We start from the raw sequence: 17734 nt of genomic DNA on the forward strand, positions 1-17734 counted from the left end.
CAGGGGGGGAAAAAGCAGATCAACACAAACTTTGTAAATGTCCATTAAGATGTAGTTTCTTTAATTAAAACTGCAGCACTGTAAGTGTTCATATTAATCCACTTGGACATGCATGAAAAAGTAAATATATTCATATAGTACAGATATGTACATTCCAGGACAATCTCTGAAATCAACAATGGGAGTGTGAAAAAAGATCAATACACTTTGTGTAACTTTCATGATGTTGTTCTTTTTCCCCATAAAATTCATCTGCCCACAACAATTTCTGCTTACACTGACATGGTCCTAAACTGGGTGACCAATAGAGAAAATAACTTAAAGGCAGCCAGAACATTTGACCAAATTCCTGTTCAAAGACATAAGAAAGTAGATTAGCTTTCTGAAAAGGTGTGAACTGTACGGCGTGACATTTTATCTGTGAAGACACAAAACAAAAAAAAAAACAGAAAAACCAAGATAAAAGAATTAGTTGCTATATTTCTCATTACAATCAGAATAATGACAAAAAGTTGTGTAGTGCTAAAAAAAAAAAAAAAAAAAAAAAGCACACAAAAAACAAGACTCGACAGAAAAAGGGTGTTGAGGGCATGAAGTACATGGAAGCTAAATACACTAAGCTGTTTATTTCAAAAATGAACAATCGTTTATAGCAGACTGCCAGCCAAATATAGTGCCAGCATCAAAGTACAACAAAATGTTGGGGGTCACCATTGGGACTGTAGGACAAAAGGTTCAGTCAGAGGGCATCCATGTTGCTGAAGAGACCAAAGAAGAGAGTCTTTATGGGATCTTTGACAAAGATCAACGGCTAAAACTTAAAATCAAATAAAACACAACACAATACAATTCATTTGCATTTTAGTGCATAAAGACATGCCCTTGTGTTAACGGACAGATATCTCGTTTTAAAACATTGTGTGACACGCAGATGATCACATCAACAAAATGTGACGGAGGGTGTGGGAGGAGTTGGGGGGTACACAGGACGAAAGGCAAATTGCTTGTTCAATCCCTCGAGTTGGGGCGGGTTCTGAAGAGAGAGAGAGGGGGGGGGGGGGGGGGGTTCTGAAGAGGACAGAGCGGACAGGCTCCGACACTCGAGGCAGATCTTCAGTCGCAGTCAAACGTTGAACAATACTGCGTCTCCCCACCAGGTGACAGACAAGCGCTGTGTTACCATGCGGGAAAATTGAACCATCCATTTTAAAAAAAGGCTTTGAGGAAGCAGAGATTAACCAATGAGAAATTGTTCCCCATTGCTGGATTTGAAATCGCTGAAAGAGGAATACATTTTTATTTCATTTTTTAAAAAGCAGGCGTCTATTTAAAGGGGGATATCAAGAGGCACCGACGTGATCTTAAGGCAGAATTATTAGACACTGAGACTGTAACTGGATAGTGCAAGTTTAAAGAAAATAATAAAATAAAAGCGGTGATAAACGGCAGATTGTGTTGCTCACGACTTCTTAATGAAAAGAGAACAGTCGTGCTGTTTTACTTCCTGTCCCAGACTACATCTTTGGAGATTCAGACGTCTGATTTGTTGTCACTATGGCTTGATTCAGGTTTGGTACAGAGCGAACGGGACGAGGAGGGGTTGGCCACGGCTCCCGACGAGTAGCAAGGATTTCTAGCCATCCTGAGAAGTGTCAAAATAACAAGTTACAGTGAGCCCACGCAGAACAGCACAGTCAATATAACAGTTGTGTATGAAACGAGGGAAAAAAAAGAGGCTTCCTTCTACAAACCAGACCTTCTAAATTTGGAAGGAAAGGGAGGAGGAGGAGGAGGAGGAGGAGATGGAGGAGGAGACCGGCTGAATTCACTTCAGGTTACAAAAAGCTATTGCTCAGGAACAAATGTGAAATAAAAAAAAACAAAAATAAAAAGGCAAACCCCAACAAATTTTGGTTTGGTGAAACACACGGGGAGAACGTGGCAAATGTCTCAACTGAAAATGTAGCTGCACATAACCGTAACATCAGGATCGTAACACCCAAAACAGGAAGAAGTAGGTGGGGGGGCGGGGCGTGGGGGTGGCAGCAGAAAAGTCACATGCTAACGATCCAGCGACTAGTATGAGATCGGGAGTATACAAACTGCTACTTTCTGTTGTACATGAATATATATACACATGGGGCCACTCACACAAACTCACACACAGTTCCACAATTTCACCACGAGCGGTGTTGATGAGGTAAAGTTCCAGGGTCTGTATGGGGATCAAGTTGAGGAGACCGTTATGTTTTATAAGGGTTTTTTTGGGGGGGTGGGGGAGTCGATATCTGAAATAAGAGTTTCCTTAACTGGACGACGTCACATCTTTGAAGCTCGGGGGCGAACAGGTGCGTGTGCAAGCAGGGGGTGTTGGGATGCTGGGTGGGTTGGGGTGGGGTGTGGTGGGAGGGTCCCCGAGGCACTGCTTCCTGCTTTACTACGATATCGAGCCGAGTCTTGTTTAAACCCTTTGTGTGTCGGTGCAAAGCGGGCGTCCACGTGAGAGGTTGACCGACAGCGGCGAGGTCTGACGGACCCGCTGGCCTGGTGACCTGGTGACAAGCTGGGGAACGGGAGGAGAGAGAGAGAGACAGACAGAGAGAGAGAGAGAGAGAGAGAGAGAGAGACAGGAAGGAGGATGGAGTCCAGCCCCTGTAAGTCTATGGCAAAGTGAACAGGAAGCTCTCGCAAAAACAAAAAAACAAAAAACATATATGTATATCAGTCCATTTCCAGAAGGCTGCTGCTGAGCTTCAGGGCCGCGGGCAGGAGGGCTCGGCGGGAGGAGCATCGGCGAGGGGGACCGAGCGGTACGACTCGGAGGTGGGGGGTGGAGGCGGAAGAGAACCTCTTCTTAATTCATAAGCCCCACCCCTCCCGCGAGCCAACCCTGGGGGCCAGCGGTGGCATCGCTCATCATCTGGCAGCAGATTGAGACTGTGCGGCCATGATAATGTGAGAGACTCCACCCTCTGCCCTCTGTTGCTGGCCCATTCCTGCCAGCACCGACATGGCCATGGCCTCAGCTGCCGCCCTTGAACTCAGGCCGTTGTGCCCGACGGAGGGGCTGGGCGCCAGGGAGCTGTGCTGGATGACGGGGGCCGGAGAACCTGTGGGCTCCGAGGTCTCTTTCATTCTCTCTTCCGCAGCTGCGACAGAGCAGAGAGAAGGGGGGGCAGCACCAGATGCAAGCTTAGAGGCACTTTGTCAACGCGAAGAAAAGGAAAAAGTCGATTTTGCCGCGCTAGTATATAAGCGAGCACCCGTACGGAAGAAAACACCGCAATTGCCTACTTAGCCAAAAAATGGATGTTATTTTGTTTTTTACCTAAGTAGGCAGTCTTCTTCTGTAGGGTGGTGACCGGACAGTCCTTGTGGGCCAGCAGCAGCTGCTTCAAATGAGCCACCTCGTTCCGCAACAGGGCTACCTCGTTCTGAGGGATAAAAGTGAAAGGACGGTTAGGTCACAGAAAGACGAGCCATTCACCCAAAATAAAGCCCATTATATAACCAAACCAGGGGGGAGATGGTCCAAAGTTCGGCCTCTCTATTTTGCTGTTTTGCAGTGTTTTGAGTGGAGGCGTGCTCCACAACGGGAAAATGCCCCGGAGCCGTGTGTTATAAGGCTTTCCAGGATAAAGAGTTACTGTGCGTGATGAAACACTAAGATAAAACATTTTTTGAAGCTTTCATGGTGAAATTAGATCATGGCCAGGACATTTTGCAGGCTTGTTTGCAGCTTTTCTTTCCCTATTTTGTACCCCCCTCCCCAAACAGAAAAATTGTATTTTTAATAATTCCTAATGCGTGACTTGACCGAGACTAAATTCTAGAATGAGGCCGTTTGAGTTCACGGTCACGGCATTATCATTGATGACATTATTAAAACTATTATGTCTTACTGCAACGCAAGAATGAGCAGTCTCGGGTCGGTGAATGTAAATACATTCTCTGGTTCCTGTTTCGGCCCGGCGGTGGAGAAGAGTTCACGCAGGGCAAAAAATAACCCGAAACCGTTGAATGCAACAATTCACATGTAAAACGAGCTGTAATTAGCTCCATGGCTGCAAATCCCGTAAAGCAGCCCCGTTTTGCAAAATTGCGCTGGAACTCCCCGGCAAAACACCTCGCAAACTTTTATGACGGGTGCTCAAGGCCCCTAAACAAGGCTGCAGCCAGTGTGACTTTCCAAACGTTAATAATGGCTGCGTTTCATCCCGCGGGCGGGCGGGCGGGCAGATGGGCCCACTCACCGACAGCGAGACGTTCTGGTTGCACAGCTCCTCGGCCTTCTTCTCCAAGGAGTTGACCCACACCTTGCGCTTCTGCCGGCAGCGCGACGCCGCCGCCCGGTTCCTCTCCAAGAAGCGCTGCCTTCGCTCATCTGGGTCGTCGTCTACCGTCCGCCGCCGACGCCCACCTGTAGGCTGCGCCGGCGATACCTGGAGGGAAAAACGGGGGAAGGAAGGGTGAGGAGCAGACAGCCGAGCCGGGGGAGGCGGCGACGAGAGCAGCAGGGGGACGTTTGAGTCATAGACTCATGATTTCAGTCCGAGCGTTGGCAGTGAAGCGCAACTTTTCTGCAGCCAAGAGAAGTTTATATATGTGTATTTATAGACAGCGTCACTCAGCAGTTCAGCTGGAGCCGCTCAGATTTCATACCGTAAGTCAAGATTGGGTCATTTATCTCGCTGGCTAACCAATAGATGGCGCTTACACCAGTCAAAACATTTCAGCAGTTTCGCAACCGAATCAGCTTCCTGTGCAGATTACGGAACGTAAATGGTAAGGGGAGATAAATGGGAGGTTCGATAGTGAGAAGTGACTGCCCTGAGAAGAGGAAAAAAACAGAAAAGAAGAGCAGGAAGAGGAAACTACTAGCATCATAAACTGCCACACACTGTATAGCATTTTCACTCTGAAACAGGAAAGGAAAGTGACACTGAAGGCTTCTCAAGTGGACCCACAACTAACAGGAGTCATTGTGTCGTGTCATTTGTTGCGATTGACACTCTGAACTTGGCGGTTTCTGTCTGTCTGGATGTACATCCACATTTGTGATTAAATGTTGGAGCCTGTACCAGCTTGTTGTGGCTGTGCGCTCCTTAATGAGTCAATCAATCAAAGGAATCACATTTGCAGACATTTCAACAAGTGAAGCGGCAATCGGCTCTGCGAACTCCGAGTACCTGAGGTTGCGCAGGTGATGGAGCGTCTGGATGCTGCACGAGCAGCTGGCTCTGCTCCACCCTCTGAGGCACCATGGGACTGCTGCCCATGGCCATGATGCCCATGCTGTGTCCTGACGGGCTCTGCTGGGACAGCGCGGCCTTCAGGCGCTGCAGGAGAACACGAGACGACGTCAGAGCGAAGCGGTGGACAACCGCAGACTGAGAAAAGCAATCGCCATTGCAGGAAGATCTCGTTCATGACAAAACACAATATACAGGGTGTCCCAAACAATTTGACATCATTTCGCAGGCCAATCATTTTGGCAATTCTTGTTGAAATAACCTCAAATTCTCACAGGATATACAGAAACGGAAAAACAAAAGATTTTATATTTATTGTTTTATTGTCACATCCTGTTGACGCGTGCCGTGTTACAGGCAGTGCACATATTGAACACTTATGAAATCAGTCCCATCATAAACTTCTGATGTTCAACACCTAAACTGTTGACTTTCATTGAGCTAGACTTTGTAGTTTTCAGGATAATTGCTTTTAAAATTATGTCAATTTTTTTGGGGACACCCTGTAAAGCAGCAGCAAAATCAGCATCAGCACAGCTTTGTGTGAGCTACATCATCACAAACCTACAAAGAAGACTAGCGAGTCTCGGCAATCAGAGCAGCGTGAGCTCGTACAGCGTTCTGACCTTACAACCCTGCAACCTAAATCCTATAAACAGTCTTCTAACCTGTTTTGTAAGCCTCAACTTTAAGTTGCTTCTTTTAAGTTGGCAGGAATTTGCCGGTGTTGACCCAACGCTCTCACACAGTTGCCGCTTGTTTAAGTAGTGCATCCATGTGACATCTCACTTGATTCCAACTCTTTTGTAGCGAGTTCCGCTCTGGGGGCTTTTTTTAAGCTGACGTAAGCCCACTAAATGAATGTGTTCTTGTCAAACTTTGTTTAACTCTACAAATCGGAGTGGCAACACGGCACGGCAGTGACTATTAAAGGAGGATATCCTGCCTTAGCATAAAGTGCTATTTATCGCGGGAGCGATACATAAACAAAGCCAAGCGCATGTGTGTTTGTGTGTGTGTTGCGCATGTGTGTTTGTGTGTGTGCAAAGTCCTACAAAGCATTCCGCACAAACGCACAGCAACTCATTGTGGACAAACTCATCAAAGAGACTGTTTCCTAATGCTCCTGTGTCATTGTCTCACATTAATAGTCAGTTTGTGGCTTGGGGCTTCTACTATTCATTGAGCGCGCAACCTGTTGCTGCCGCGCACGGGGTTACATTCAGAAGTCATATGACGAAGAAACTGAACCAGAGCAGAGGAAGGCCCGAGGGGGAACGAGGACGGAAAAAGAAAAATAACTTTTCGAGATTAAAAACAAAGAGATGAGCTGACACCGACCATCTTGGCCTCAGAGCTGATGCTGTAACCAGAGGGGGAGTTGGAGCCGCTGCTGCTGCCTCCTAGAGGCGGGCCGGGGATCCCAGGAATGTTTGGTACCATGCACATCTGTCGGGCCAGCTGGAGGAAACGGACCATGAGCAAACAAACACACACACAGGGGTAAACAACTAGGACCGAACTGCAGCCGTTTTGGGATGAATTTGGAACGTGGTGCGGTGAGGTGAGGGCAGGCGGGGCCGTACATTGATGACGGAAGGCATCTGCCCTGGACCTGGGAGCACTGGCACTGCCTGGCCGGAGGGAAGCATCATCATGGGATAGTGGCTGGTGGGAGAACTGGAGAGACACAACGGAGAGGGACGGTAGGAGCCCGAGCCACTTGACAAATCCAGAAACAACACACATCACCGGGAAGGAAAAATGTGCGCGCTTCAAAAAGCCACAAAGCCCACGTTGTAATCCATCGCAACTGGTTCAAGATGTGAAACTGAAACTCCCTCCAAGACCCGAGCAAATCAGATTTCAGTAAAGTAAACATCTTCATGTGAGAGGGGGGAAATGCAGAAATGATGCATAAACCAAACTAATTATGTCCATTCACGCTCCAACACAAACATAAAAACGGGATTGCGGAGCACATCAGAGATCCGTGAAGAGCCCCCCACCACCACCACCACCACCATTACTCACCTCAAACTGGTGCGATTGGAAGGCGGCGCCTGCGTGATGACAGAGGTGGGGGAGGGCATGGTGGGCTGAAGGGCGTCGAAACCCAAGTGCAGCGGGAGGGAACCGGGACGGACGATGGTCGGGGTGGGAGCCGAACTCTTGGGTGGGGTGTCCTGGGTGGAAGACAAGGGAGTCCCGTCAGTCAGGGAAGGGCTTTTGGTTGTACAAGGACGAGTGAAAACAAAGGCTCATTCAGGCAAAACCACAACAGCAGTCAAATCATTTTAAAAGCATAAAAACCCTTCAGGAAATGTTCTACCTTCCCCCTGAGCGGAGGAGGCTCCCTGCCGTAATCGTAATCCGACATCCCAGAGAGAGAGTCGGGGCTGTCTGGCGGCGACGACGACGAGTCCAACTCTACGGGCACCTCTTTCTTCACCTTCACGTCTAACGCGGTCTGCAGGCTCATGTCCAAAGCCCCGGAGTTTGGTGCCGGGAGCTGAAACGAGGAGCGGAGACGAGAGGCGTCGAGAGGGAATATTTGATACTTCATCACACAGTGGAGAACATGCGCCGCAATTACAAAAAAAAAAAAAAAGAGAGAGAAGCAGTTATTTTTGTTACAGCTCACACAAGCCGACTAACACCAGCTTGTTGAATAAATTAGCTAAGCTGCAGTAAACGTTGAGAAAACAGGAAAAGAAACAAAAAGGGGAGTTGCAGAGTGGACAAGGCAGGAATCTCTGCAAGAAATGTTTTTTGTTTTTTTTTTTATCTCTGGCACCATTTAAAGAAAGAGCAGTGGGAGGAGAAAATGTTCATGTTTTCCATTGTTATCTATCTATTGACACAACTGTGCGCCTTACAGAGTTTTTCGCTCTCTTCTCCTCGTCGTCCTGTTCGAAGGAATTGCCCAACTCATTGAAGAGACCAACCTCCTCGCAGTTCTTCAGAAAGCGGGTGGGAGTGGGTGTCTGGTCTGGCAAGAAGCAGACAAACTGTTTCAGGTGGTGATTTCACATCGAGCACCCGAGGACATTTGCATGTCTGCAGAACGTGCGGCACTGTTTGTGTGTGTGTGTGTGTGTGTGTGTGTGTGTGTGTTTGTGTGTGTGTGTAGTACAAGATGGTCGCGACAAAGCAGAAGCAACAACAACAAAAAAAAAAAAAAAAGTGAGGCAAACCTGCAATAATGACAGAATCTGTCCTGGCCGGTCCGAACTTCAGCGTCATCTCATGCTTGTGTTTGTGTACGGCCAGGTGGTCCTCGTTGGTAAACCTCTGCAGCAAGCCAATGAGAGAAGAAGAAGAAAGCTCAGAACATTTTTTTATTTTATTTTTTTTTTATAAAGGAGCCTGAGGATTATTATCACCTTGTCCTGCTGACCTGAAATATTTCAACCTGGATATCTTGTTGCAGTTCGTACATACAGTCAGGTTACCTCCTCGTAACGCAGACACGCATACAGTCTACAGTGCACTTCCAGTCTGTGCAAGTGCACACACTGGCAACAGTGGTGTGCAATTTCGCGGCACAAAAGCTGCGCCAGTGGACGTATCGGGGACGGAGAGCGGCGGCTCAAATGCCAAACACGAGTTATGTAAAACGGGCGCGTACGGGGAAAAACTATTTTCAAGCGCGGCGGCGCAAGAAGCGGCCGAAAAACGTCGGCCGAGCGAGGAGGCACAAAAAAGTGTGAGCTCAAATCGACACCAAAGAAAAGCCCAGTTGACGTAGCAAAACCGCCGCTGTGCGGTCGGTGAAAAGACTATCTGTCAAACCATCTGTCTTTTTTTCTTTTTTCTTTTCTTTCTCTCGCCCTCAGGTACCCGCAGAGGATGTCTGGCACTTGTGCACACCAGACATGCTATTTCTCTCTTTGTCAAAGAGAGAAGTAGCAAGGTGAATCAGTGGGAGGCGGCAGCGGCGGCGCAGAAGGAATAATCTTGGCTCGGGTCCCGGACTATTCACCGTCCGGGGCTGCCTATTTTGAGGCACCGCCTTGCTGCTGCCGCCTTGCTGCGAGCTCAGTTGTGAGCGGGTGATATGGAAACACAGTCAAGTGTCAAGGAGTTTATTTTTAACCGCCACCAGGCCGCATCACCAATACAACCGCGTGTCTGGTTTGTCTCTTTCCTCTGAGGAAACTATTTAACTAATCCCCCCAGTATGAGATGCTGCGGCTAGTGTTACCTCTAACCGCGCCGCAGATAGCGGGCTTCGTTTACAGGGGTGGGAGCTCCTGCTGCTGCTGCTGCTGCTGCTGTTGTTCAGCGGTAAAGGGAAAACCCTGAGCAAAGCCAGCAGTCAGTCATCCTTGTTCTTCTGCTATGATTCAGACTTTCCTGGTGGACGACGGTTGCTTGTAAAGGGAAGTTGAAAACGTCACCCGGGTAGATCAAAGTCTGGCGACGGACGTAAAGGATGGAGCGTGACCGTATATAAATAAGCCTGAGAAAAGACTCGTTTGCGAGGGCTAAATACGAGTGAGCTAATATTTTGGGTTTCTGATTAGAAAGAAAAAAAATGAGCACCCTTTTCCTTCCAACAAAATAAACCGGTGTACAAAAAGCAAAGAAGTGAGTAAATTTCTCAACAGCTTCCTTGAGATGACACGTCCAAAAGAATTCTTTTGAAAATTGTTAAATTAGAGTTGAATTAAAGTTGTGATATTTATTGAATATGGAATTGAATTTTTTTCAATAACACACAATTCGCACTCCAGCATTTTAGGCTAAAAGCTCATTTTAGCAATGTTTTCAAACAATAATATGTATCGTGAGCGTGCCAATGACTTTCCTGATTTCTGGAAATCAGAGCTTTGTGATGTCACAAAGGGCGCTGATACTTGACTTTACAGGTCGGGTGACAGCAGCAGCGACATGTTGAGCCAACCTCTTAGCCCCTCCTGTGGCCACCTGGTTTTTACCCCCCTACTAAACACAAAAGTCAGGCAGGCAGCTGAAATTGAGCAGTTCTCAATTCCAAGTGTTTATTTTGCAGCTTTTATCATCAACCCTCCCGCTGATCCTTCACGTCTTTGCAATGAAGGCATGATAGACGGGTGCAAAAGCCAGCATGATGATTCCCAAATTCTTTAGATTATTCTTTGTATATTCTATGTTCATACCACACATATTTACAGTGCACCACACAACTTGACAGGCGTGATTTAAACTTCGCATGAGGGTTTTTTTTTCCCCACACTTGGCAGAAAGCCAGTTTGTTTTTATTCACACAGTTCAACAAGAGCCAGTTTTCTATCCGCGGGACAGATTCGTCCGCTAATAAGAAAAATAACCTTTTGGGTGAGATTGACCCCCTGGTGTTCAAGGCCAATAATACTCCTCCAAGTGAATTTGTCGGTCAAGCCAGCGTAAAATACACAGAAGTCAGAGATTTGAAAGCCAAAGTCCCTGGTCTGGTTTACGATAATGAAGGATTTTCATCTCTTCACAGTTAAAGCTGTGCCCTGACAGGAGACATGTCACACTGGATTTGTCCTCACGCTCCAGCTGCAACGCATAAAAAAAAACAGCTGCGCCGTCTGTAAAGTGGCTATGCTAATGTTAGCTTTTTTTTTTGTAACCCTTCACCGGATTCTCTCAAAATATCAACGTCATCAGATTCAACGTTCATTTTAAAACGAGAAACACGGAGGTCGGTAGGGTCAGACGCCTGCCTGCACAGAGAAATGCACGGATCCCCGTTTGATGGCAGACTTAATGGTGTTTATGCATTATTTTCTGCGTGCTGCTCAAGACAAAGTGACTGGCGGACCTGAGAGACGCAGCTCGAGTCATGTTCACAGAAAAGATCCCTCGGCGTCCATGATTAATCAAGACGCAAGCAGCCCAACAGCTCATCACTTATTCATCCGACACACATGTTGGACTGTTTACATGCCCGCTGTTCAAAGCGGCGCGGCTCCAAAGGACAAAAGCACGCCTCGCATTAGCGACTCTAATGCCCTCAACCACATGGACACTTTCATCATTCGGCGCCCCGGAGAGAAGCAATCAGAAGTGGCTGAGAACAACACAGGACAGGGAATTAGTCACCCAAAAAAACAACAAAAAAAAACGTGATATTCAGCGTTGACTAATCAGCAGCAACGTTTTTCTTTTCTTTTTTTTTTTAATTTGCTTCGATATCAGGCTGAGCGGACACAGTGTGCCCTGCCACTGGGATTGGAGCAAAACTACTGGCATCCATCTGAGTCACAGATGTGGCTCAAACCTGTGTCTGCAGGCGCTGGAAGTCAACAGTGACAGGTTGAAACAATGACTGTGCTGATTACTCACTGGAGCTTCCAGTGAGTCACGGCCGAAGGAGACAGCGGCGTCTCTCGAGACGGCGTGCCAGCTAACGTGCCGTCTGATCGGAAAGGAGTCCTGTACCGGCGGCGCGACTACTTATCTTATTATGGCAATAGTGTGGAGGTGGAACGGCACACTGGGAGGTCTTGCCTCGTTTTTTCGCTGTCAAGACGTGAGCTTTATTCGTAAAAAAAAAAAAAAAAAAAAAGCCCTTGAAGTAATCTTTTCAATCTGATAATTTAGAACGATTGAAAAAATAGCTCAACTTGTGCAACAACTAACTGGTGCTAATATACCTAGAGACAAAAAAAAAAAGGAGCACAGGACGCTGTAAACCGCACACCTGTAACCCAAGACAAGTAGGGAGGAAAACTTACCTGTCCACAGCCGGGAGCGATGCACACAAAAGGTCGGTCGTCCCCCATTTTTGCAAAGAGCTTGCAATGTAACTGCGGGACAGGAGAAGAGAACATTGCAGTGGCTTTGTCTCAAGTTTGAGCTGGCAAATCCCAAAAGAAAAAAAAGAAAAGAAAAGAAAAACTCCGACAAAAACGGGGATGCTGCGGCTTGTCGTCTGTAGTCTGAGCAGGAAGCCAAGTGCAATTTAAAAATAACCCTTGGCAAGGAGCAAAACATGCACAGAGGCAGCGAGACCAAGTTTCCCTGGTGATATTTCCTTCACACGGGGGACTCGGGCTGGCCAATGAGGGGCTGCTTTCAAGAGAGAGCGGCAGCTACCGTTTGTACAAACACATCTCCCTCTCATTCTTCACCCCCACCACCACCACCGAGTTCCAATCCCTCCCTCCTTCATTCCCACACCCACCTCCCTCCACTCACCTATTAAGCGCCTCCCAGACGGTTACCTTATTGTGTCTCTGGCTCATTCTCCATCTCTCTGTTCCGTTACATAATCACACTTTTGCTAGTCTTCATCGACTGTCTGACTAGTATTGCAAAACCAAGGCGCCAATACAGAGTCACAGTGCAAGTGCGGGAAACATAATTTATCAGTGAAATTACAAATGCAGCCATTTAAGTCAATTATTTTTACATGAACAAGTTGATTAAGCTTCTGCTCAGGATGCACTGAAAGCTGCTACTAATATTTTTACTTTGGTTTCTAAGGTTAGATTGGATAGTTGCACTTTTTGCTGAGTTCTACTCATTTCATTCTGATATCACATCAAAATAAAAGGCCGGACTGCACAACATGTCTAACATTTATCAGCACTTTAAGCCAACGTACCATCATCCGATCGCAATTACATGGCAGTAGATTGCACAGACATGACAAGGAGTCTTTACAGAGCTCAATGATGCCACTCGTGCAGATGCCAGGGCTGAGATTAGTAACTGGTGGTGACCAGGACACCTGCAGGTTAGCGTAGAGGGTAAAAAGATTCCTTTTTGTTTCTGAATGTCTGCAGAGTCCACTCACTATCTGGAGTCTTCGTTATTGGCGGACCACTGCAACGTTCAACACCCTTTTCAAGTACTGCATGATTTCCTAATGGTGCAGCCCTCATGCAGAGGTTGGTTGTTGGTGAGATTTAATCAGCACGATTGGCTGGAAATGTGACGCCAAAAAAAGCACGAAAGACCAGAATTGTTGAACATTCTTTGTATGCAACTGGCTTCTACAATTACAATGTCACACTTACTGACCAAATGACACCTATTTCCACTCCTATAAAAAGGGAATAAGCCAACCAACAGCTGCATGCACTTGCAGAGGTTTGTTTCCCTGTCTGACGAGCCTGAAGCTGAGGACCTACACCGACGCTGTGCAGTCGTCACAGAGCAGAAGAACTCCCTCACCATTACGGTACAGTGAGCTACCCCACAGTGCTCTGCCTCGCAACGCTGCGTGATACAAACCGGGAAGTTTAAAGAGACAATAACTTGCGCATTGAATGTGAATTGGGGGAATTACGCCGCAGCGCATTAATGTCTGAGCGCTCTCCGACTGGCGCACGGTGACGTCTGAAGGCTATTACGCAACGCTGCCCCACTGACAGTACAGCGACTAGCGCCATGCGGCAGGGAGCTTGTGGTGTATACAAGTTAAAGCTCCTCGGTAAACAAACGCGGCCCCACGCCGTGCGGGACTGAATCATTCCCACGCAGTCACGAGCAGGAGAGGGTTCAATAATTTAACTAAGTATCTGAAGTGATCCAAACAGTGTCCACTTCTCTGGTATTTTATAACAGTTCTTTGTTTTATCAATTTCATTTAAAAACTGAACCAAGTGAATACATTTAGCTCATTCAAATCGTGGAAAAGTTTTTGGGGTTTTTTTCATCTTCAGCAATATCCCCAAGGTACTGACCACACTCACATCTGCTGTGCCTACTATAAGGGCCGAGCATGTAGTCAAACATTATTGAGTGGGACATATTCATTATGTTGGCAAGGAATAAATGTCTGAAAGTTTTCCCAGTGCTGAAGTCAGTACATTTTCCTCCCCGCTCGCTCCATCCCCCTGGTCGGTCGAGGACAGCTGCCCCTGAGCCAATGCATGATTATTGAAGTCTTGCGCTGGAATAAAAGAACCCTCTCCCATGACACCGAGGCTCTGACAGGCTGATCCGCAGTGTCTCCCGGCTCCACGTATTCCTGAGGAGAAGGGGTCTGCGCGGTGTTTGCATGCAAAGGGCCCCGGCTGCATCTGTGCAGATACGCGGTGGCTGATGAAGCAAAACTCCCATGGCACAGGGAAAGGCGACAGGTTGGTGTCGCGGCCCTCGCAAAGTGCCTCCAAGCCCCAGAGTCTATTTGGGGAGAGACGTTTCTCCAAACAAGACACTGCATCCAGTTCGTTATACCGAGGGTGTGGACTGCGTGAGGAAACGCACATCTGGCGTGAGGAGTGAGACCAGATTCTAGTGTTTGCATCTCACTCAAGATATGCTGGACGTTCGTTTGGCTCTTCCTTCGATTAACATTTTTAAAGGGTGTGAGTGTTAAGGTCTTTCAATTCATAACTGCAGGCGCATTGTCAATAGAAAATCAGGTATATTTTAAATAGAGAAGTAGAAATTTAGACCTGAAAATAAAGATTTTGTCTTCTTGTCTTTTGTTCAAACAAATAATAAGCAGGTAACATCTTTCCGTCTTTATTTGTCTGAAAATAAAAATAAGAGTAAAAATTTAAATCCAGGCGGGAATTCTCAAAAATACAAGTTAGCTGACTATTTGGAATTATTTCGACTGTGAAATGCACGCTGCATCAGGAGGGCTTCGACTCTGTGACGGACCACAAATCAGTCTGCTAGTGTCATTAGACCGGATAAACCTCATCCCCGATATTCATTACAGGCATGGATATCAGGTCCACCTATTTTTGCCTCCTTTCGTCCAAGGTGACATGAAGCCCTCAAAGCGCCCTAATTCCGACCCTTCTCATTCAGCCGCTTGCCAAAGTCCCACTGTTAACTTAGATTTCTCCGACTCAGCAGGTGTAGGGGAACAAGTCCTAGCTATAATCAGCCACAGCCATCCAGTGTTTGATGCAGCCTGCTAGGAAACTGACTAAACAAACAGTATTAATAGCTCGCTCTGCAGCCATGACGCTGGAATCTGAGGCTTGAATTGCCAGAGGGTAGGGGAGACCCCAGAAACAAAAAAAGGGAAGAGAGGGGGAGGGAGAGTGAACCAGTTCAAGTAGGAAGAAAAGACTGAAAGAAAAGCAACAAGCAAAGCGCTCGCTACAGTGAGGCAACGATGAACTGAACTGATACAGACTTTTTTTTTGAGGGAGGGCAATATATGTAAACAGGACCCTCCCGGCAGAATGTGGGTGCGAGCACTGGCAAATATGTATTTATGCAGGCAAACTAAACCTGAGATTTAGTGAGTGGAACAAATGAAATCCTATATGGTCTGTGTGCAACGCCTTGAAGCTAAATGCATGTGAATCCGCAAGTCAGTGCAGGACAGATACAATTCGCTTTTATGCAACTACGTCAGAATCGCTGTGCCAATTTCATTTGCGGCTTGCATCTTCTATAAGCGTTTTGCCTGGAGGTTCGGAGCCCAAAACAGTGAATGCAAAAGGCGCCTGCACAGCCTCTGGTCCTGACATTAATATTAGCTAAATGGATTAGGACTGATGCTCTCCAGCAATGAAAACTAAAATAGCTTGGGCTGACTGCAATTTTACACCAAAGGCACAAGTACGCATGCTTAAAACGTGTATTTTGAAAACAATGCCTATATTAACCATCTCAGCGATGCGCCACTAAAGTTACTAGAAAAGTGAAATCTAACTTTAATCATCATCAATCAGAAGAACCAAAAGTAGGATTGTTTGTGCACTTTCCTCTGGTGAAAGTCGATGTGATGGAATGAGGTACAAGTGTGCCAAAAAACATGGCCTACATTCCTGATGAAGGTGTTGACATGCATGGAGATGCTGATCCCGGGGCGTTCAGCTTCTCAAATGGCACACTATGCGTATCATTACTACTACTGAATTTGAGTCCTTTGGAGCTTCTCCTCATGTCAAGCCCATATTGTCGTTACACAGGCACAACTGCGCCCTGCCGCCAAAAAAATAGAACCCCAAAAATGTAATGCTTTGCTTCACGGGGCTTTGCGAGGCGGCTCCGTCGAGTTCCACGCGAGACTCGGAAGTCTTGCAAACTTTAGTTCCCTTTACCAGATAACCGGCGGTGCCTTGTAAAAGAGAGCTAGAGAAAAGTATGTCTTTTTTATCCTTCATTGCTGTCTGGCGACACTCGGGCATACTTTGGCCCTGCCTTTTCCCGTAACGAGACCGCCTATTCTTCTCGGCAATTGGTTCCCAGCAACGCCCGTCAAACAGCCACTGGCTACATGCGAAGCGTTTCGGAGCCTGTCAGTAACTCCAACCGTTTGAACGTTATTGGCTGAAAACGAGGAGTCAACTTTTTTTTTTCTTTTTTTTTTTTAATCAACGACAGAAAGAAGGGGGGGGGGGGGACTAGTGGCAGCGGCTGGCTAGCTGTTGTCGGGCTAGCCAGTGTCGAGGAGGAGGAGGAGGCCGCGACATTAAATATAGCGAGCGGTCTTGGCTGGCTTAGCGGACTGACACTTGGAAGTGCAAAAAGCGCAGAAGGCGAAGCGGCTCCGAATGAGACGAGCGAAGCCGCTTGCAACAGTTTGGGAGAGTTTAGCCATGGCGCGGGAGTCGAACGACAACAAACTCCTGCGAAAAGTGACGCGCCGCCGGGTACTCCGGCTTACGGGGAGGCCATCGGCGACGTATGTTTAAGCTGGGAGAAAATTAAAGAGTAATAAAGTGTTTACAAACTCACCCTTGCGCCCCTCGCTCTCTGGCTCCCCTCTCCTCTCCTCTCTCTTGGAATTTGACACTCCCCTTGACGTCGAACCCTCGCGAGACTTCACAGCGCCTCGGAACGTTCTGCCATCTTTGAAGATGCCCCACAACAAAGCTTTATTGTGTCCCCCAGCGGTCGACCAGCGAGGGGAAATTGCGCTTATTAAATGTTACAAAAACTTATGATTGAAGAAAAAAAAAAAAAAAAAAAACAGTAATCAATTCCAGTTTTCGTTCAAGCTGTAGTTTAAAAGTTGGCTTGCATCTTGGACCTATTGTCTATCTACTGGAGTAAATTTCCCCCCTCTATTTAGTGTTAAAGATTAGAACTGGCATGGGCAAACTACGGTCCGGGGGCCATATGCGGCCTGTTAAGCTTTTAATCCGGCCCGCTGAACCTGAAGAAATAACATTTATAGTAAGTCATAAAACAGCTGCCTTTTTTTTTTTTTTTTTAAATTATTATTATTATTATTGTTTTAAGTGTCATTTCAAGAATGTGCTGAATACCGTGGGGCTTCAAAGGCAGAGCTTTTGTCGCAACACTTTCGTTTATGTTCAATTTCAAGCACGTGTTTTCTACATATCCCATGATATAATTTTTCCTCCTATGAGGTGGCTCAACAAAACACTCCATCCATCTGCTGCAGCTCCAGCCCCTCTGTCAAATTTTAGAACCCATTGCGGCCCACCAGTCAAAAGGTTTGCCTCCCCCTGGACGAGAAGCTATTTAGTATTGAAGACTAGAATGGCAATGTACACAATGTGAAGTTGTACGAGACGAAGTAGACATTTCCTTGTGAAAAATGTGTGTGTGTGTGTGTG

The 17734-nt window shown here is 46.9% G+C and overlaps 1 protein-coding gene across 3 annotated transcripts; it reads right to left on the reverse strand.

Moving 5' to 3' along the window:
* Positions 1-30: 30 nt before the first annotated feature.
* Positions 31-16993, reverse strand: atf7a (activating transcription factor 7a). 3 transcript variants are annotated; one of them, XM_076026372.1, is made up of 12 exons: positions 16887-16993; positions 11963-12034; positions 8450-8546; positions 8132-8244; positions 7585-7764; positions 7287-7438; positions 6839-6932; positions 6594-6713; positions 5190-5339; positions 4254-4442; positions 3329-3434; positions 31-3149 (listed from the first exon to the last, which is right to left on the reverse strand). In XM_076026372.1, exons 2-12 carry the CDS (start codon positions 12008-12010, stop codon positions 2917-2919), a joined length of 1482 nt encoding a protein of 493 aa, XP_075882487.1. In that variant the 5' UTR covers positions 12011-12034; positions 16887-16993; the 3' UTR covers positions 31-2916. The 3 variants fall into 3 exon arrangements, with proteins under 3 accessions (XP_075882487.1, XP_075882488.1, XP_075882486.1); XM_076026373.1 differs by lacking the exon at positions 11963-12034 and having other exon boundaries at positions 16887-16983; XM_076026371.1 differs by lacking the exon at positions 16887-16993 and having other exon boundaries at positions 11963-12073.
* Positions 16994-17734: the final 741 nt, after the last annotated feature.

The sequence above is a fragment of the Nelusetta ayraudi genome, unplaced genomic scaffold (assembly GCF_046127955.1).
Source record: "Nelusetta ayraudi isolate G7.1 ecotype Tasmania unplaced genomic scaffold, CSIRO-AGI_Nayr_v1 ptg000019l, whole genome shotgun sequence".
Taxonomy (NCBI): domain Eukaryota; kingdom Metazoa; phylum Chordata; class Actinopteri; order Tetraodontiformes; family Monacanthidae; genus Nelusetta; species Nelusetta ayraudi.